This window comes from Mercenaria mercenaria, chromosome 4 (assembly GCF_021730395.1).
Source record: "Mercenaria mercenaria strain notata chromosome 4, MADL_Memer_1, whole genome shotgun sequence".
In the NCBI taxonomy this organism is placed as follows: domain Eukaryota; kingdom Metazoa; phylum Mollusca; class Bivalvia; order Venerida; family Veneridae; genus Mercenaria; species Mercenaria mercenaria.
In genome coordinates, this window is record NC_069364.1 from 63,969,456 (window position 1) to 63,992,130 (window position 22,675).

General features: G+C 35.0%; 1 protein-coding gene across 1 annotated transcript; it reads right to left on the bottom strand.

Annotated features, from left to right (window-relative positions):
• Window positions 1–248: 248 nt before the first annotated feature.
• LOC123553432 (uncharacterized) lies at window positions 249–4,983 on the bottom strand. The gene is made up of 5 exons (XM_045343145.2): window positions 4,537–4,983; window positions 3,685–3,885; window positions 2,506–2,529; window positions 1,383–1,412; window positions 249–685 (listed from the first exon to the last, which is right to left on the bottom strand). The coding sequence occupies exons 1-5, from the start codon at window positions 4,877–4,879 to the stop codon at window positions 630–632; spliced, it is 654 nt and encodes a 217-aa protein (XP_045199080.2). The 5' UTR covers window positions 4,880–4,983; the 3' UTR covers window positions 249–629.
• Window positions 4,984–22,675: the final 17,692 nt, after the last annotated feature.

A 22,675-nucleotide genomic window follows, 5' to 3' on the forward strand; every position in this document is an offset into this window, starting at 1 on the left:
TTTTAGAAAACCCTTTTTAGGCAGAATACGTCACTACAGATTTAAATGAATACACCAAATAAAAGTTGGGGTATGTTGCAAAATGCTGTTCATGAGCTTGTAATCGGCTTAAACATTTAGTAACACATTATTTTTGTAAATTCTAACAGTGAATTTTGTATTAACCTAAATTACAACACAAGTTACACATGCACATGTGGAAACGGCCACGGTTTAAATGTCAAAACAGAAACCAGCATTTTGGACAAGATTTAATGAATGACAATAAGTGAATATAAAACATCCAATACAATAAATGCAATAATGATATAACTGAGACCTACAGATAAGGCGAATTTTACAGTCCTTTGTGTATAACTAGAAAATATTTATCAAACAGATTTATGATAAAACCAAACTACATAATAGAACTAAGGATTGAAAGTCTATAAAGTAAATATATTTGATAGGAAATAAGCGGGTAGGATGTTGTATTGCAATCTTCAGGCATGTCTGTTTCTTAATCAGCTTTAAACTTTAAACATTTCTACGGTAAATCTGCCATTTAGCAGTTAACATCGAAACAACAGCCATAACCATCGTTGCAACAGAGACTTCCACACCAGCAGTCACCAATAGTTCCATCTGATCTAAGTCCACCATTCACATATTCCTAGACAACTCTGGCCGTGTGTGGAAATACATCCTATGAAGAAAAGACATGCAACATTAATAAGATACCTTGTAAATTCGGAACAGGTGCTAAAAACGTGAGAGGTGTTGCTCATTGCATTACTACTACTTCTCATGAACAGACTCTATTAAACTTTGTTTGTTATAATGTGGCTTGGTAGCGATCTAAGAGTATATAAACACTTCTTACATATTTAATACACGAAGTAAACCTTATTAGATTTATAATGACCATGCTTAGATATCTTTTATTATAGATATTTTTTATTAGTTGTCACCATATTGAGCAAAACGCGTACGGTTGAATCTAGCGCCTACAGTTACACAGCCAAGTAGCCTGTAGAAGTGTACTCGAACTAACTGCTAGGTGACAAAGCAATTTAGTTTAAGCCAAAAGGCCACTAGTTCATGTTATAATGGCAATGTACTACAGCAGACAGCCAATGAGAAAGTAAGGCAATGTACTAGAGCAGACAGCCAATGAGACAATGTACTAGAACAAGAAGTTAGCTATCGCCTGTAGTTAGGTAGAGTGCTAAAATAGGATGTAAGGTGACGTCAATAGTCAGGTAGTGTACTAGGACATGCTGCCAGTGGTCTCAGTAGTAAGATAGTTACTAGAACAAGCAGTCAGGTTACCTCAATAGTAACTAAGTGTACCAAAACATGCCACCAATTTACCTCTGATGTAGGAGAGGAGTAATATTTACCTTCAGCTCCATCAGGTATAGGCTGTCCATCTGTAAACACAAACAGGAAGAATTACATTATCTTTGGAGGTCTTAGATATTTAATCCATCGTATAACTACATTTAGAACCATCGTAAAACTACATAGTTTATTGGCGTAATTGATTTACGACTCATTGTATAATTACAGAATATTATACCGATATTGATGAACGACCAATAGTAAAACTACATAGTTTACTTTATTAGCGTAACTGAATAACGAACCATCGCATAACTACATAATTTTGTTATCGTAACTGATAACGACCGATCGTATAAATATATAATTCATTAGCAAAATTGTAACATCAATTTTATTAGCGTATTTGATGGAAGAACATACGGTGGTATGTTAAGGTAGGAACACGTCAGAACGTACGAAGTGGTTTTTTTTTTCATTCTTGTTCAAAAAGTATTGAACAGAGAAAGAACAGTTTTGACACTTTTAGTTATGAAGAAAAATATAACACGAACTTGCATTTGACAATCAAATATAAAAAATGTAAAAAAAAAAAAAAAAAAAAAAAAAAAGAAATAAAAAAAGTATATATAATAAATAAAATAAAAAGAACTGTATTCTTAAACATTCAGCAGAAATACATAAATTATGTACATACATAGAGAATACGAGTATTTGAAAAAAAGGAATAACGCGCTGACGATTAAGAACTATTTATTAAAGCTTACTATAAGTAAGCAATATACGCCCAAAGGTGTGATCTTGACCTTGAAGCGAGTCTTCTCAAATACGCACTCTGTACGTCGTCTCGATGTGGTGACCATTTTTGCCAAGTTTCATTGTAATCCTTCAAGCAGTTTAAGAGTTACAGAGCGGACACGAAACAAAGTCATATGAACTTTGACCCCAAGTGTGACCTTGACTTTGAAGCGAGCCATCAAAAAAATGTGCTCTGCACGTCGTTTCGATGCGGTGAACAGTTGTGTCAAATCAAGTTTCTTCGAAATCTTTCAAGAGGTTCAAGAGTTACAGAGTGGACACGAAATTGCTAACGAACGGATGGACAGACGGACAAACGGACACCAGCGTCATAACACAATTCGTCCATTCGGGCGTATAATAATGTTATAAGTTGTTTACTACCTGGTAGAAATCCTACATCTGCAGCTGTTCAAATACAAGAAAAATATGGGTTATATACAGATTGAGTGAATTAGAATTGTAGAGGCATAAGCCTTTTTCTCCTACGTATTTGGTAGGGAGAAGTATCCAATGCCAATGATGTTATACATGTAGTTGCAAAAAGAAGGGATCGAGATGAAAAATTTATTATGTTAAATCAACACGTCTGAGTATGGTATTTGTTATATTGTTGTATTTGTTTGTTTTGGGTTTAACGCCATTTTTCAACAGTATTTAAGTTATGTAATGGTGGGCAGTTAACCTAACCAGTGTTCCTAGATTCAGTACTAGGACAAACCTGTTCTCTGCAAGTTACTGCCAACTTGTCCACATGAATCAAAGGTGGAGGACGAATGATTTCAGATACAATGTCTTCTATCAAATCGTCACAGAGAGCATACGCCCCGCCCGGGGATCAAACTCACGACCCCGCGATCCGTAGACCTGTGCTTTCTCTACTGAGCTAAGCGGGCGGGCAATCCTGTAGTACAGATCATATAAAAGATCTTGGAAACTGCATGTTATTGTATCATAAATTTGAAAAAGTAAATTATCAGGCAAGTATTACATACGCACTTTATGAATGGGTCATTAGATACAAAACAAAAATATCTTCACTTCTGCATACAGTACTGAATAGATAAACATCTAAAACATTACATGATTAACCACATTTTGTCCAACGTGATTAACCAAATTATTTTCACGCATTTCCTTTCAAAATTTAGGAAAATAATTTATAAGTACATATAGAACGTATCTATACAAGTTCTCTTACTAGAGACATGCTATCTTATTCAATGTAAGTCGGCAGCGCTAAGGCATCACTAATAAACTGGTGCTCAAAATTAAATTTATTCTCAAACCCATCCGTTCGTAAAAATCATTATATCAATGTATTCCTTAAATTTTCGGAACGAGCCGGAGAGCCATTAAATGGATAATGTCTTAACATCATATTTTTACTATTATTATCCCCCGCAACTGGCTTGTCTCAAAACATTTTCTAACAATGGTTCATAAGATTTCCGCTTATGATTTCGTTGATATTTCTCGATAAAGAATTATAAGCTGCGACTACGGGCTTTTCAGCTCTGTAATATGTGTTCTAAACCAGAAAAAAATATCATTAAGTCCTACCGGGAGCACAAGACGGTGTGGACCATGTTCCATCCGCCTGACACGTGATCACGCCAATGCCGCCTGCTGGTGAATAGCTACATGGGTCGCACGTGTAAGTTGCTTGATCACCGTATACAGCACTTCCGGAGTAGTCTATTTGAACATTAACAGGTGATGGTGGTGTACCACAGCTAACTTCAGTTGGTACAGGTAGTTCAACTGAAACGAGATAATTGACAATAACGAAAAAAAGAAAGGAGAAGAAACGCTTGTCATTTGTTATCGTGTAGTTGCTAATCTCTATAAGTCAGTGCCACTATTTACTAATAATTAAGACCATATCAATCTAAATACTTCCATATTCAAGTCATTTATTTTCAGTTAGAATTTACAATGCAAATTCTTAAAGAAGTGGATTTTTAATAAGCTATTCAAAGGCGTCCTTATTTGATCCGGGCATGAGAAAACCAACATAGTGCATTTGCGACCAGCATGGATCCAGACCAGCCTGCGCATCTGCGCAGTCTGGTCAGGATCTATGCTGTTTGCTTTCAAACCCTATTGCAATTAGAGAAACTGTTAGCGAACTGCATGGATCCATGCTGGTAGCAAATGCACTATGTTGGTTTTCTGATGGTGCGGCTCAATTTTTTTTTCTTTTTCTAAAACATGAATATTATAAGAAAGGACGCGACAAGTAAGATATGTTCTATTAAAAGAAAAAACAGATCCAATGCTCACAGGTCACATATTACACATAGAGATCAAAGACGCATAGAAGAATGTTCAATATTTCATAATTATATCTCCATTATTTGTTTACTTTTGCTTTAAATATTCAAAAGTTATTTTAGCCAAATAGATTCTTACTCTGCTTGGCGAGAAAGATGGTGCCACTCTCTTCCTCTACATTAGTAGATCCTCTGCAGATCGTGCAACTCTTGGTAGCAGTGTTGTAAAATAAACTCGTGCATTCCGAGCTTACATCGCACATTTGAGAACAATATATCTTACTTCTGGCCGAAGCTTGATGGATTCTGTCTGATTCTATACATATTTTATTGTTCAAACTAGGTTCTCCATAGAACTGCGCTGTTTGTATGGTACAGCTTACGGGTTTGTAAACGACACACAAGAATAACAGTACTGATAGTTTGCAGAATGTGTAACTGTCCAACATTTTAGTACTCGAATTGAAGGAAAATCTGCACATTGACAACTGCTTATGCCATAAGAGACATTATCGTTGAAATTTAAAAGAAAAACTCTATGCACAAGGGTTGTTTAAAAGTAACATAGAATTTGACTTTAGCATATATGTACCTTGAAGAAGCAAAGTAAGATAGTAAGATATATATTATTCTACATTACAAAATTTAAACTAATTTTACTGCAAGTAAAACGTAAATATGATTATTACATACTCATTTAAAAACTCCGTTAAGTTTCAATGGAATCTGAAACGTCAATATTTTTCCATATTGACGTTAAAATTTCTTATCGGGTGTGTGACTTCATTTGTGACGTAAGTTTCATGTATGCCGTCGCGTTTAAAAGTTCTTAAACGACGATTTTTCTTTAATTTTACACAGGCTAAATAAAAAGTTTCAATCATTGATGCAATAATTTTAAGTTTAGATGCGTATGTAATAAAAGATTAGATCTATTAGTTATGCATCAAGAATTATGCACTCGTTCTTTCGCGGAATAATATTGCGCTCCTAATGTCGCGCAATATTTCCGCTGCAGAACTCATGCATATTTCTCGATACAAATCTAATAACCTATAATTATTAACGTCAGAAGTCTCCTCGAAAACAGTCACCAAAACGCTACCGATCGAGGCGATTATATGCGAACAACGAAAACGACGTCGTGCCTTCAGTAAGATGCTTTCTTTAATTTTACAAAGATTTATAATTTGCTTATTAATTTTCATAAAAAAGCCCCCTAGACATCATTGGTTTAGTAAGAATAAAATACCCCCGTACATTAAACGCTATCAGCATATCCAAAACACCTCAGAAAAAGAGTACTGTAAACCTAGAAATGTTCGCGGATACCATATTTCGCGTTTTTCAAAACATGAACATTTTCGCGGATACAAATCTTCGCGGAATCATATCCATCGCGAATCCCGCGAATATGAAGTCGCAAGTGAACATATTTAGTAAAATATGGTAAGTATCACTGCATAGCTGCATTTATAGTATTCTCGAAAACATTCAGTTTTATTGTACCCTTCAATTATAAAGGCACCCTAATCCTTTTCATCCATATCAACGGTTATTCACACCAATTATTGACAGTCAGTAAATTGCTGTTCTTACACTGTCATTTGTTTGCCATTTAGATAGGCGATTAATCCATACTTAGCAGAAATAGACACAATATTTTACTTACAAATAATATATCGTATTGGCTGCCGACTGCAAATTGCATGTATATGTCGTTCGATAGATGCATATTGTTTTTGTTTTTATCCCCTGTTTGCCTTACGGATCGATATTGAAAATGCTGTTGCTTCATAAATATGTAAATTGTAAATCAATTGAAATAATGTAGATTTGTGCACTCATGTTATACAATTACGGTACTAGAATATGAATTATTAATATCCAGGTATGTGTAAGCACAGAACCATTTTATAGCAATCTATATAAGCTGAAGCTAGAATCTTTCGCGTTTTTGTTAGAACAGAGTTTTTCGCGGCTATTTAATTTCACGGAAATATACTACCCGCGAAAAGTGCTAATTTAAAAAGCGCGAAAACAATTCTAGGTTTACATCTAGGTGTATATCTTTAGTCGGACGTCATCAATTGACGTTTATTTGGAACCATTAAAATATAAATTTCATTACTCAATAGCTGTGTGATGTGTAACTTGTATGTACATATGTATGTGCATGCCTGGTTGCTGCGTTTGGCAATTTTATATGTTTGTACTGTTTCGATACTGTTGTGATGTATGTCACTTTGGGCTTATTAGGTTAAATGGAACGAAATAAAATGTATGTCTGTCTGTGAATTTCCCCAGTTTTGTTTTGCAATGTTAAAGCGAATATTGGCCATTTGCAAATTGTTTTACTATTTGGTGATCAGGGCACAGATGACCGAATATTGCTAGGACGTCTGCTGTATCATTTCACATATTTTGGTTGATGTTATGCACAGTTGTCTACAAAATTCAATAAGCGCCTGATTTTCATTCGGTTGTCGTACAATACTCAATTAGTTTTAACGTCCTTCAACGTCCGCATTCATCGTCTGAATGACGCCATACATTCGGTGCTCGTCACCACGACGTGTACTGCACTAAGTTGTAAATGGATTATCAATCAGATTATAAGCAGTAGAATTCAAATCATGACAAATAAAAACGTGACTGTGTCGCTTATGTGTAGCTTTGGTTATACAACCAGTTTGTTTGTGTTTTCTTTGCGGCTAAACTATCAGCGGAAACGATATCAAAAATATATATGACCAGGAATACTGCGAATTACAAATGATATGTATATGAAAACGCGTTATACCAAATAGACGATGTTGAATACTAAACGTTTTCATTACTTTTTAAAAACCCTCGCATTCCCTTTGAAAGGTCCATTCATCCAAGGAATCGATATGAAACAAGTGAAAATCTTATTGTTTCCAAACAAAAACATTTGACATGATGATTTGTTGGTGAAGTACTTGGTCTGTTTATTTTTAAGGCTGATTTCCGGATGTCCCAAACAATGATACTTTCAAGTGCATTCAAGTTAATAGTTATATGTTTTGTCTTCAAACGACCAAAGAGTGACAATGTATGTGTATTACTGAGTTTGTGACATTTTTTTTTTCAAATTGATTTAAGTACTTTGATGAGACTCAAATAATAAATAATGTATCCACTTGGAACGGGTTTTAAGCTAGAACTGATTAAAAAGGGAATGAATGGCTTGCTTAAAAGCAAATCCATTAAGATAACAGAAAAAAAAACCGGACCGCGACGCAATAATGATCTTAGACTACATAAAACTATATTTATTGAATCGCATTTTTACTTCTAGCATGTTTATCCGACTAGACACAACTGATTGACGTCAGTGTCATTGATTATCAAAATTGAGAAAGAAAATTATCTTATTAATTGATTTTCTTTCTACTGCCAGAAAACCTAGTAATACCTAAATATCTTATATGTTTGTTTGTTTGTTTTGGGTTTAACGCCGTTTTTCAACAGTATTTCAGTTATGTAACGGCGGGCAGTTAACCTAACCAGTGTTCCTGGACAAGTACAAACCTGTTCTCCGCAAGTAACTGCCAACTTCATGTGGCTAAACCATTGAAGCAACAACATTGCAACACAATAATGGCAGATGATGCCGCATATCTTCCTTATGATTTACTTTGAATTGTTAGTGTTTCATATGTTTGGAGCAGTGTGAATTTATATTAACTGATTTTGTTTATAAAGTTCTGGCTCCCTGGACAGGCACAGCTTTATATTTTGAAATGTTGTGATGTGTGAAGCCTTTTAGTAGAACAAAAATGAAGAAATGAATCCGTTTCTCAGAGAGTGTCTTCAGATGAATTCTCTTTGCCGCTCAATTGATCGAGTTGAATGCTACAACGTCTCATAATGTTATATTTTGTTTATCAGGCAATTTGAATTTTTAACATGATTCGGTATCATTTTTCAGTTTAAACAAAGAAGAAAGTCAAACGTTGTATATTCTGCAATAAACAACGGTTAAGCTGAGAGAACATTATGACTCCAATTATGATGCCAAAACTACTCCAATGAATGAAATTAGCATGACTTTTATCATGTTTCGCAAGGTTTTCTATTGGTTTATCGTCAGATTTAACACAGCTCGTCCTTGAGATACTGGGATATTTTACGCAATCGTGTTCCAGTTTCTACGCATCTAAATTCTAACCGTGATTATTTAGATGATGAACAACATGCATGTCTTGGTTATTTAATTGATAAACAATTTATACCATTAAGATACACTTAAGTATAAAAATATGGTTTCCTGGTGCAAATTTAGTTAGCAACACGGGTTGTTAAATAAATTGTTATCAAAGGTAAATAGAAAATAAGAGTCAAACACTGTTCGTGTTTCAACAGTGTAGACATTTAAGACAAGAAGGCCAAGATGGCCCTATGTCGCTCACCTGAGAAACACACCATAACACAACTTATTAAACAGTGTAAAAATGTTTGACCTAGTGATTTCATAGAAAAAAATATCCTGATCAATTATCATTAAAATTGGAGCAAAAATCTTGAGTATAAGTAAGTATTTTCTTTGATTTGACCTAGTGACCTAGTTTTTGACCCCAGATGACCAATATTCGAACTTGACCTAGATTTTATCAAGGCTATCATTCTGACCAAATTTTATGAAGACCAATTGAAAAATACAGCCTCTATCGCATACACAAGGTTTTTCTTTGATTTGACCTAGTGACCTACTTTTTGACCCAAGCTGACCCATATTCAAACTTGACCTAGATTTCATCAAGGCAACCATTCTGACTTAATTTCAGGAAGATCAACTGAAAAATATAGCCTCTATCGCATACACAAAGTTTTTCTTTGATTTGATCTAGTGACCTAATTTTTGTTCCCAGATGATCCATATTCGAACTTGGCCTAGATTTCATCAAGGTAATCATTCTGACCAAAATTTATGAAGATTAATTGAAAAATACAGCCTCTATCGCATACACAAGGTGTTTCTTTGATTTGACCTAGGGACCTAGTTTTTGACCCCAGATAACCCATTTTCAAAGTTGGCCTAGATTTCATCAAGGTAATCATTCTGACCAAATTTCATGAAGATCAATTGAAAAATAAAGCCTCTATCGCATACACAAGGTTTTTCTTTGATATGACCTAGTGACCTACTTTTTGACCCAAGATGCCCCATTTTCAAATTTGGCCTTGATTTCATTAAGGTTATCATTTTGACTTAATTTCAGGAAAATCAATTGAAAAATACAGCCTCTATCGCATATACAAGCTTTTCCTTTGATTTGATCTAGTGACCTAGTTTTTGACCCCAAATAACACATATTCTAACCTGACCTAGATTTTATCAAGGCAATCACTCTAACCAAAATTCATGAAGATTAATTAAAAAATACAACCTCCATTGCATACACAAGGTGTTTCTTTGATTTGACCTAGTGACCTAGTTTTTGACCAAAGATTATCCATATTCAAACTTGGCCTAGATTTCATCAAGGTTATCATTCTAACCAAAATTCATGAAGATTAATTGAAAATACAGCCTCTATCGCATACACAAAGTTTTTCTTTGATTTGACCTAGTGCCCTAGTTTTTGACCCCAGATAAACCATTTTCGAACTTGGCCTAGATTTCATCAAGGTAATCATTCTGACCAAAATTTATGAAGATTAATTGAAAAATACAGCCTCTATCGCATACACAAGGTGTTTCTTTGATTTGACCTAGGGACCTAGTTTTTGACCCCAGATAACCCATTTTCAAACTTGGCCTAGATTTCATCAAGGTAATCATTCTGACCATTATTCATGAAGATCAATTGAAAAATACAGCCTCTATCGCATGCACAAGGTTTTTCTTTGATTTGACCTGGTGACCTAGTTTTTAATCCCAGATGACCCACTTTCAAACTCGGCCTAGATTTCATCAAGGTAATCATTCTGACCAAATTTCATGAAGATCAGTTGAAAAATACAGCCTCTATCGCATACACAAGCAAATTGTTGACAGACAGACAGACGACAGACAGACGCCGGACGCCGGACATCGAGCGATCAGAAAAACTCACCTGAGCATTGCTCAGGTGAGCTAAAAATGGGCGTACATCGTTGAATGGTCGTTTTATTTAAGATCATAAAAACAAATATGTTTTTGTCTCACTGTTATTTAAGGTTTCGTTATATTATTACAAAAAAAAATGAAAAAGTGAATACTTTTGTTTTATAGCATTATTACCCTAACTTTGAAATTGCCACTTTCTTCCATCTGGAAAGTAATATTATACGGAGCCTATATATGACGGAGCTTGGTAAAAGTTAGACGGTTGTTACGTTAAAAATCTGTGAACTATAAAAGCTTTGTTACAACAGTGTTATCGCTTTATCACAAATTACGGAAGGGTTTCACAGATCGTTCAAACGTTTCAAGAATCAAACCAATTCTTAAACTTGGTCCTTGGTGGTGTAGTTTCTAATCCACGGAAAATTAAAAACAATTCTGATTTCAATAGATATTTTTATTTACAAATTAGATACAAAATCTTAAACACACTGCATGTTTGGTGAGTGACTTCTTCGCTTTCTTGTTTGGTGGCACGATGACTAATCAAGTGCAGGTCTCCCTGACGCTTTTTCTCCTAAATCCTACAACAAGAGGGCCATGATGGCCCTATATCGCTCACCTGTTATCATTGCACTTGAGGACAAGAAGGTCCCCAGAAAAAATATCTAAATCCAAAGGACAGGAACAACAAAGGGAAGAAATTTAACCAAAAAGAAAAAAAAATCTTACAAGGTATAGATATGTCAAAATACACTTAAAAATTGGAGGTACCATCCATGTTGTACCACAGAAAAGTGGTCTCGGTTTTTCCCTACTGCCAATATAAAAAAATTACTAAAATAAGCTATTTATAGTAACGTTAAAGGGAAGTAATTAAAAAAATATTGTAAGTGAACAAAAGAAGGATCTGCCAAATAAATCTGTTGGCATAAATGAAATTTCAGATCAGTATCTTCATTAGTTACGGAGATATACCCATTTTAATTTGAAATAAATGGAGGTAATTTGACATAAAATCAGTCCATAGTTATCTACCCTGATTGTCTCAGTCCAACTAATAACACTAATGAAATTTCAAATAAGTCCTATAAGTACTGACTGATATAAATCCATTTTGATTTCAATCAGGGTAGGTAATCAGATATAAAATAACTCTGGAACCTATGACTGGATCTGATTTGTCATGGAATCCAAGATTTATTGTTGTTGAAGATATCTTGGAAGTTTGTACGAAATGAAACCATAAATAAAGTCTCTATATGGCTGCAAAACCCAAAATAGTCGATTTTGGACCTTTAAGGGGCCATAACTCTGGAACCCATTATGGAATCTAGCCATTTCAAGAAAGGAAGCAAGATCTTGTGGTGATACAAGTTGTGTGCAAGTTTGGTTAAAACCAAATCATAAATGAAGCTGCTATTGTGCAGACAAGGTCAAAATAGCTAATTTCAGGGGCCATAACTCTGGACCCCATTACGGGATCTGGCCGGTTCAAGAAAGGAACCGAGATCTTATGGTGACACAAGTTTTGTGCAAGTTTGATTAAATTCAAATCATAAATGAAGCTGCAATTGTGCAGAAAACATCAAAATAGCTAATTCTGGCCCTTTCAGGGGCCATGACTCTAGAACTCATAATGGAATCTTGCCAGTTCAAGAAAAGAACCAAGATCTTATGGTGATACAAGTTGTGTGCAAGTTTGGTTAAAATAAAATCATAAATGAAGCTGCTATTGTGCAGACAAGGTCAAAATAGCTAATTCTGGCCATTTCAGGGGCCATAACTCTGGAACCCGTAATGGAATCTGGCCAGTTCAAGAAAGGAATCAAGATCGTATGGAGATACAAGTTGTGTGCCAGTTTGATAAAAATCAAATCATAAATAAAGCTGCTATTGTACAGACAAGGTCAAAATAGCTAATTCTGGCCTTTTCAGGGGCCATAACTCTGGAACCCATAATGGGATCTGGCTTATCTGGCCAGTTCAAGAAAGGAACCGTGATCTTATAGTGATACAAGTTGTGTGCAAGTTTGGTTAAAATAAAATCATAAATGAAACCACTATCGTGCAGAAAAGAAATTGTTGACGCACGCACGCACGGACGCACAGACGACGGACGAAGGGTGATCACAAAAGCTCACCTTGTCACTATGTGACAGGTGAGCTAAAAACCGTTGGAGGGTGTTAGATATTTTTTCCTACAATTGTTAGTACTGATCAGTTTGGGCATGACTGCGCAGTAGTTTGAATACTTAATTTCGTTGATAACGTGTCACTGACTACTGGTCATTTTAAAGTGACCTCTCAGTGATCCAAAAACGATTTCGCTTGACCTATGTCAAATGATAAGGCGATATGTCGTTGCCCTTGTACAAAACTTACGCTACTTCTTAAATATAAAATTTCAATTTCTTCAAAAAACGTATTTTAATAATAACGTTACTTAACGTAGGCCCTACGTTCTACATTCGTTTTCAATCAACGTTCAGCCAATACAGTAATGGTAGAGTTTTGGACTGCCAAATCACTAATCGTGGCTCGAAAATGCCATCGGAGGAAACAATATATTATATGACAAAAACTGTTATACTTTTCGGACCAGGTTTGCCACTCTTCTAGTTGGTAGTTTATTGTTAAATGCATCATTTTTGTTGTTTAGAAAGCGAAACATTGCCATTTCGTTGAATGAAAGAATGAAAGAGTCTAGAAAATTGCTTTACACAATTTCAGGTACACTAAATGGCCAATTCTATTACTAAAGTCTTCTTACTTAAGTTTCTTTGTCGTAGTCACAGGTCGATAAAATGCACAGCGAAAAAAATGAAAGTGTTTGGACGACAATTAGATATTTTGATAACCGTTTTGTTAAGCTCTAACATGACATACAAAATAAAAATAAACGTTGATATGATTTTTCCTTACGTACTAGTAAAGCTGATTTCAGCTTCAAAGTAAAGAAAAAGAAAATGTTCGGCATTTTGCTAAATATCGTGTTGTAGTTATTTATGGTGCGGGATAGTCATCACGTTGTTGATTTCATTGAATAAATTATAACAACTTCAAAATGATATTTTGGGGGTTTAGATTTATGTTTGTAAGCATAGTCGCTAGATCTGTAAGTAAGTATCTTAAAATACATTTTGAGTCACAATAAGCTATGTTTAAATATGTTTTCAGGGTTATAGTATTGTATTAAATTCTCTGCTTTCGATAGGAAAGTTCATTGTCTCAGAGACAAAATCAAATGTTGCAAAATGAAGGCTAATGCGCGTAATTTTTTAAATGTCAATGTTGAAATGTCAATGTGGAAACCTTTAGAGTAAATATATAAAATTTCAACATTTACAGACTTCAGTTCTATTTGTTTGGTTTGGCTATACGTAGTTATCATTTATTTACTTTTTACTGTAATATCTATAGTTTGTGTTTTTCAAACCTTGGACACTTCTGAAATACTTTATGTATATCATTCAGGTGGCAGCTTGACATGTTTGTCGTGCAAAGACACGCCCCTACCACGTGACTGCCAGTATACAGCCAAATGCGGATCTCATGAAGTATTTGCGTAAAGTTTAAAGATATTCACTAGATAAGTTAAGTTCTAGATTAAATGTAGAAAATCTTCAACAAAAGCTTAAGTTTTACTGAATATATTAAGAAATTATGTTTGAAGAGCTACATCCACAATTGAATATGTAAAAATATTATTTATTCAGAAATAATTCCATTTCCATGTCTGGAAATTCCTTATTATTCGAATGTTAGCATAGCTATTGATGAAATCAACATACTTACCTGTACGTTTTCCCGATAAGATATTACTTCTAAAGCCAAACCACTAAATCTTTAAAGCCCGTCACCTTAGCTCAATTTGGAGAGCGCAGATCTACGGATATCGGGGTCTAGAGTTCGATCCGCGGGCGAGGAGTACTTTTTCCGTGGTGATTTTAAAAAGGACATTGTGTCTGATTTCATTTGTCCTTCACCTCTGATTCATGTAGGGAAATTGGCAGTTACTTGCGGAGAACAGAATTTTACTGGTACAGAATCCAGACACTGGTTAGGTTAACTGGTTGCTGTTACATAACTGATATACTGTTTAAAAACGGCGTTAAACCCAAACTGAATCTTTAACACACACATGCATTTGCATCAAAGTGGATATTACTATAGCTCCTGCACTATCAAACCTGGAAAGTCGCCATACGACTTGTAATTGTGTCGGTGCGACCCAAAAAAAAACAAAGCAAAAAAAAAACTAAATAAAAAAAAATTAAAAAAATAAATAAATAAAATTAAGCTTCAATCTTGACGTTGTCGGCGGAAATAGTTGTTGTGTACTTTGTAGACTGGAATTATGAATGTTCGGTCCTCTACGAACATTATCAACGGAAAGTGTTCGTGCATACTTTGGGTTCTTTTTAATGGTACTTGAACTTACTCAAGTCTTCATTCTCCACGCAAAGGATTAGCGGAAATTGTTGTTGCTATTCTGGGTGTAATTTTAATGAGATTAGAAATTACTCAAACCGTGATACTCTACGTACGTTATCAGCGGCAATGTTGCGTATTTTTGGATATTATTTTATTGGGATTAGAAATTTCTTAAGCTAAGGAACTCTACGTATATTATCAGCGGCAAGTGTTTATGCGTATTATTCGTTTCGTTTTCTTATGGGTTCAACAACAGAAACACATTTGAACAGTTGATTTATATATTTTATCTTGCTTCCAGGTGTGTTACACAAATTCTTACATCACCACTGCAGGTGCAGTGAGGCATGAACTAGGATGCATGGACACCGCAGTAAGTTATGATACACTATCATTTGACGCATTTATCAGTCGTCACGGAGAACATATATAGCTGGTGGATCCCGTCATAAACAAAATTTTCCACATTTTAGCTGTCAGTTTTCATAAATAACACACTTGTGACACTAATCTTATTATTCTTTACATGGAAAATTTGAATTCAGTTAATTTACATCTTAAAAACATTATACGTTTGTAGAACGTATCGTCAAAAGACTAAATGTTTTATTGGCATCGGATAATATACTTTAATAGGAGAATGTGTTTTCTTTGTAAATAATGTCCATTGTATTTTACTTATAGTATATCATTTTTACCATTTCTGTAGAATATTTCTGCTAATCTGTTCATTTCAGATCTGATCTGAGGTGATGCCTGGTTACTCAATTTTTTTATCTAGCGCATAAGTGCATAACTTCCTTGTCAGTGTCTTAGTTCTAGAATTCTTTTATGGCAGATTTTAGTCTCGATTAGCAGTGATCGTCTACATTTTATCATGTAGATATTAATACCTTATGATATTGTGGTTTGGTATTATGTAGTCTCTTGTAGTTCTTTGTAACTATGTATCAAGTAAGGTGTCATTGATATGTTAAACTGTTTTAATGTTTGATTTGATGTCTATTACGAATCTTTAAAGATTGGCCATGTGTATTTTATTGAATTTGTTTGATGTATTATATGTAAGCACGTGATGGAATAGACAATAAACTTTGAAAAAAAATGCGATATTACTTGCCTCGTTAAGTGTTTAAATTGCTTTGTTAGGCAAATGATAATCGATAAATATTGCTTAATTTGTCAACGTACCATGATTGCTTGGATATAATATTTCAATTTACATTAAAATCGGAATAAAAATGGATCAAAAGGATATTATAAATTTTAAAGTGGTGAATACGATTTCGATTACGTAATGGATCACTTTGAAATTTTACACCTTTTGAAATACTTGAGAATTTGTACCATGTAAGGCACTGAGCACTGGTATTCGCAATAGGGGTAAAATAACCTCAGGAAGAGTGGTGCGGCAGTCATGACTTTTTATTTGAAGAAGGCTGTTATGATTGTTATTATTAATATTGTCGTTTTTGTTACGGTTATTATTATTATGTACAACGTCATTGATTATGTCACTGTATAGAAATAGGTGTTTCATCAAATTATTCAGTTTCAGTTTCAGAGTATTAAGGGTATGTAATTTGGTAAGGTACAAATGATACAGTTTCAATTGGGATCCAACTCTATGTAACTGGACGTTTTTTGTGCTTATAAAAATGTCTAACAGAACATGCAAATACTGCAAAATTTCATGTTGCTTATATGTAATTTTCCACATTAAACTAACATTCACGATAGCAATCTTTAAGTGTCGTGTAATTTGTTGCTATTTGTGGTTCTTTGTGGTCATTGTAATGACAATGGTACATGAGCGCTTCTTTAGTAGAACTATATAAGAATATATAAGAACATTTGTAACCTGATAAATAGACTCAGTCGAGCAGTATCTGCTATCAATTTGTTTTAGAAGCTGTCAAAGCCTTAGAAAGATCTCATAAAGCAATATATTTTCAGCAATGTTCAAGTGGAATTGTTAAACGATCGGCACATAACCTTCTGACCTGTTCGCAGTGCTGTAATGGAACGCTATGTAATAGTGGCCTGTGCGGACAGACCGGTATCTACATATATATTTGTTCCAGATAAATCAGTTTTAAAATTTACCTTTTTATTATACGATAAATTGTCACATTTCGTTTACTTTCAACCTACAATACTTTGTTACACTGTACGTTTCAATACTGTAATACTATGTTTTATATTTAAGGAATAATAAGTTCCCAAGTGTGGTTTATCGTAGAATAACCCGAATTTTGAGTTCTTATGCGTAAAAATATATCACGAAGGCCGTAGGCCTACGGTGCCCCTAAAGTGACATGTTACACACATTTTTTCCAATTAGGTAATGTGAGACTTTTTTTTATTTCGTTTAAACGAAATCATTTCGTTTAAACGAAATAATCATTTCGTTTAAACGAAATAACTTATTTCGTTTAAACGAAATAACTAATCATTTCGTTTAAACGAAATAAAAAAAGTCTCACATTACCTAATTGGAAAAAAAGTGTGTAACATGTCACTTTAGGGGCACCGTATAGGCCCGAGTGATATATTGTTTCGCATAAGAACGAAAACCTCGGGTTATTCTCCGATAAATCACACTTGGGAACTTGTTATTTCGATTCTAACACTACATACTAGTATCAACAGTGTTAGAAAAAGTGGTACCGTGCTACGCACCTGGATCGGATGACGTCATTGCACACGAGTGGTTTATTGCAGAAGTAACCCGAGATAGATTTTGCTCCACATGTATGTAGGTTATTTACGGTGTGCCGTTTGGACAATCGTGACTTTTTGTTTAATACTAAACCGAGATGCACGATGGTACGATGACGAAAACGCAATGGCGCGATGGCACGATGATAAAACAACGATGGTACGATGGTAAAAACGCGATGGCACGATGATGAAATCGCGATGGTACGATGGTGAAATGTCGATGTAATATCGCGTTTCCATCATCGTGCCATCGTGTTTTCACCATCGCACCATCGTGCCATCGCGTTTTCATCATCGTACCATTGTGCCATCGCGTTTTCACCATCGTACCATCGCATTTTTACCATCGTGCCATCGCGTTATCATCATCGTACCATCGTGGTTTCACCATTATACCATTGCGTTTTCACCATCGTGCCATCGCGTTATCATCATCGTACCATCGATGTTTCACCACCGTACCAACGCGTTTTCACCATCGTACTATCGCCTTCCGGTTAGAAATGCGTATTCCCGTACACTTGTATTTTTGTCAACAATAGATGAATGTATCTCAATGTATTTTGTGAGAAGAAATTTACCATTTAGATTATGCTGTTTTGCAAAATGTTTTACAAAATGTTCAGTGCTCAGTTCATTAAAACTGTAAAATCTTCAAGGCCACGTCCTTTGTATTTTATGTATGCATGAAAGTAAATAAAAAGCTGGGGGTAATAGTCACATGTTATTATTCAAACTTAGCTTATTCTTGTTAGGATGTAGAAGGTACATAGTGCAATGTGAAAATGAGATTGTATCAAGCCTGTATTTTACTGACACCGGCATGACACTGTGCATGACCACCGGAAGGCGATGGTACGATGGTGAAAACGCGATGGTACGATGGTGATAACGCGATGGTACGGTGGTGAAAATGCGATGGTACGATGATGAAAACGCGATGCCACGATGGTGAAAACGCGATGGTACGATGATGCGATGGTGAAAAATCGATGGTACGATGATGAAAACGCGATATTACATCGACATTTCACCATCGTACCATCACATCATCGCGATTTCATCAGCGTGCCATCACGTTTTCACCATCGTACCATCGTTGTTTCATCATCGTGCCATCGCGCCATCGCGATTTCGTCATCGTACCATCGTGCATCGCGGTTAAGTATTAAATAAGATGTCACGATTGTCCAAACGGAACACCGTAGTTATTCGCTGGTCGTGTTAGAATAAGTAGTTACTTGATACCATTTTGTCATAGGCTCATAAAATCTAGGTAAGACCCGGCGGAAATTTTAGAATACTATTTCTATAATTATGATATACTTTCTTGGCAAAAACATTAGTAGCCCGCTACAATGACTTGTGCAAATTCTCTGATTTTGGTTGATAAACGGGGACAAGGGTAGAATTTTCGAAATGTTTGGCCATACATATAACTGAAGGTATCGTTGTAAGTTAAATGTCTTGGTCCAGCAATGGTTGCTTTGGAGACGTGCAGTGGTATGGATAATTCAATAGTCGCATCCAATGCCATGTCATTAATGAAACCGCTTAACCTCTATACCGATTTTGGTAACGAAATTCGACGAACATATCTATTATATTGCTTACTGACAAATAACCACACAAGATATAATGCCAATATTTAAGATAAAATCAGACAAATACTTTGCAATTAAACGACAAAATATGCATAAAAATCTCTTTGCCATCAATTCAGAAGCCAACCTAGCAGCTTTCATATACACAGCTACAGTAATTTCAGAGGGAAAATTAAATGAAAGGGACCGGAATATTCTCTCTTACGTACTGCAGTTACACGTTTAAACGTTTATAACTAGCGGGGATAAATATGAATGGATTAACACTGAGGTTTGGTGCATCGTTGACCGATTCTTACCCTCCTGTGAGTTTTATCACTGATTAGTGATGCATCATTCTCTTCTCTTCTTAACGTCGTTTGTTCGTTGTCTGTTTGACCTTGTAAATTTATTTTAGTATTCGTTTTATAATGATGTACGCATCCATACATAGGATGCTAGGCAGTGCTAGCTCTTCCTGTTTTTTTTTTGTCTTTGCTTTTCTTCTGTTCGTTTTCTTTGAAACATGTGAGGTTTTGTGCATCGTTTACCAGTCCAGTGTGAGGACACTAAACCGTGGCAGGGTGCCACGTTTTAACATGATTTTTCTCGACAAATCTGATAGACGAACAGAGGGTGGACGTATTTTGTGAGAAAAATGTTAGTTGTAGTTCAAAAAGGCGACATTTGTTTACTTTTTGACATACCAGTGGACACATTTTCAGTGGTAAGTGACTCAATTATCTACGAACTTTGCAAACGATAACGCCGAGTGACCATATAAGTTATCTTTAGTCGGGTTTTAGTATGACATGTTTATATTTGTTTGTAAAAAAGTAATTGAAGGTACAGTGTCCGATTTCTGTGTCCGATTTGTGCTGCTTCTTACCCCCCCCCCCCCCCCCCCCCCCCCCACCCCCACCCAACCCTTGCGAAAATATTCTGGTACAAGCAATATTTTGTTGTTTAATGTTATAAACACGACACTTTTGTTGTTTTATTGTTCTAACGTTATGTCTTTTAGAAGTTTACAAACTAATACACCTTGGTGTTAGAACTTTTGAAAGCGTTGTTTATAAAATACAAGGTCTAGTGTGATATTTAACGATACTAGTAAAGACAGCAATATTTCTTTATCCTACTCTTTTCGTATAATTTCATTCCTATAATGTAATATCAAGATAATTCTTTATTGTAACATGACATACAGAAAGGGTTCACGACGTTACACTGCTAATGTTAGTCGTATTTTCTTGGCCACATCTATCTATGTTCTTTGTAGAAACGTAATAACATATTCTTCCTTTCCGTTGTTTATGATCGGGACTGATACATCTTGTTTTTTATCAATGATCCTTATACTATTTTGCTGAATGAGATGTAAAAACGTTCAAAATAAAAGAAAATTGCGTATATGAACAATATCAGCTATATGCCAGTATACAAGACCGCTAGTTTGTGTCGAGACAGGCTTAACGTTAATAGAGCTGTTATTATATATACACAATGTATATATATATGTAAATTTCGTGTTTTATTTGCAGCTGAGATAAATCAAAACTAAACGGTTTTGCTATTAATTAACTTTCTAAATAGTTATTGTACACATTTTCAGTGAACATGCGAAAATTAATAATTCCGCGGAGGTTTACCTTAATTTACAAGATCACTTATATTTGATTTTATTAGCTTCTTACAAAAAAAGGTCACATTAACACACACACACACTCTCTCTCTCTCTCTCTCTCTCTCTCTCTCTCTCTCTCTCTCTCTATATATATATATATATATATATATATAAACCTAATAAAAATGCAAAATTTCTGTTTTTGTATTAACCATTAAAAAGAAGTGAGATTCCAGGAGCCTCTGTGGCCGAGGGGTCAAGGTCGCTGACAAATCACTTGTCCCTCATCGATGTGGGTTCGAGCCTCACGCGGGGTTTTGAATTCTTCATGTGAGGAAGCCATCCAACTGGCTTACGGAAGGTCGATGGTTCTAACCAGGTGCCCGCTCGTGATGAAATAATGCACGGGGAGGCACATGGAGTCTCCCCCCACCATCAAAGCTGGAATGTCGCCATATGACCTATAATTATGTTGTTGCGACGTTAAATCCAACAAACAAAAGAAGTGAGATTCCTTAGAACCAATACAACTGTAAGTAGTATTGAATTCAATATCATAGATTAATTAAATCAATAAACATCAACAAACATTGCCATCGCATTTAAACAAAAATATGAAGTAGAACCTATAAAGTTTGTCTATATCCTTTAGAAACGAAAACGGATAGAAAAATATTATAAAGTATTCAACTTTAAAGATTTTAACTATTTGCGTGAAATGATTCCAAATTTATGTACGAGTATATACCTTTCATGTTTTAAAACCTTGTTATAAATAACGAAACTGAAAATATTAACACCTGTTTAAAACAGCTAATTGAAAGAAAGAAACTGTATTATTTTTGAGAAACTGTTGAACAGAGACTGTAGATTTTGCACCTCAAATTCCGTGAAATATGAGGAATATTTTCTTTTAAATTGTGATATTACACTAACTTAATAACAAATATATCTGGGGACATACTGCTCTCCCAAGACTTTGCTACTTTAATAGATGATGACAAATTAAAACAGTATATTACCTAGAAAATGTGCTAAATTTGTTGTAAGTGCTTGTCTTCGTAGACGTTCTGTCATGTATTCCCTTTTAATTGCTTCTGTTATCTTAAAACTGCAATTCAGTTTCTCAAACATAGCGACCGGTTTCGATCCTTATGATTAGTAAGCTGCTTCGAAACTGACTTAGTAATGATTGTTCATACTTCTTCAGATTAATATTTACGTAGGTGTCACATTCCTTATTTGATTTAAATAGCCGATAAATTCGTAATTTCGAGACAGTTTGCATTTCATGAGAAAAAGTTACGGATTTGATCACGTGTCGTCGTGTATCAAAAACGTCTGTTAATCCAAGATTATCAACAATTTGTCACTTGGCCAGTTGTTGCGACATGATTCATAATCATAGATGAAAACGCATTAAGTCAGTCTGTTGTCATCCATTAAGAGGATCCTCTTCCAGAAGCGTAAAATACATATTCAGCGTCTTTACAGGCTGGGTAGCCAATCTGTATCCCCGTATGATATATTACGAGAGACTAGGAAAAATCTTCTGGTTTAGAGTCACTCACCTCAATGATTAAAGTCACTGAGATCAGATGCTGAATTATTGTTCCAGGTTAAAATTTTGCAATAATCAACGCTGTTTCAGGTTAAAGTTTTACAACAATTATCGTTTTAACGAGATGCTTTGGAAAAATAAAATGAAACCAAGCTAAATATAGAAATACCAAACTTCAAATGGATACTGTTCCTGGTAATTAAGAGAAAGTTTTCCCAGAACCATTAAAGTCATTCTTACAGGCGTAGTATTGATAACAGTTTCAGTGCAAGC

Bases quoted from the DNA above. Each gene is read 5' to 3' on its own strand.
- LOC123553432 (XM_045343145.2), bottom strand. From the start codon at position 4,879: ATGTGCAGATTTTCCTTCAATTCGAGTACTAAAATGTTGGACAGTTAC. The intron at 3,886-4,536 runs GTAAGAATCTAT...ATCTCGTTTCAG, and splicing joins CATCTTTCTCGCCAAGCAGA to TTGAACTACCTGTACCAACT. The intron at 1,413-2,505 runs GTAGTAAACAAC...TTGTGTTTACAG, and splicing joins AGATGTAGGATTTCTACCAG to ATGGACAGCCTATACCTGAT.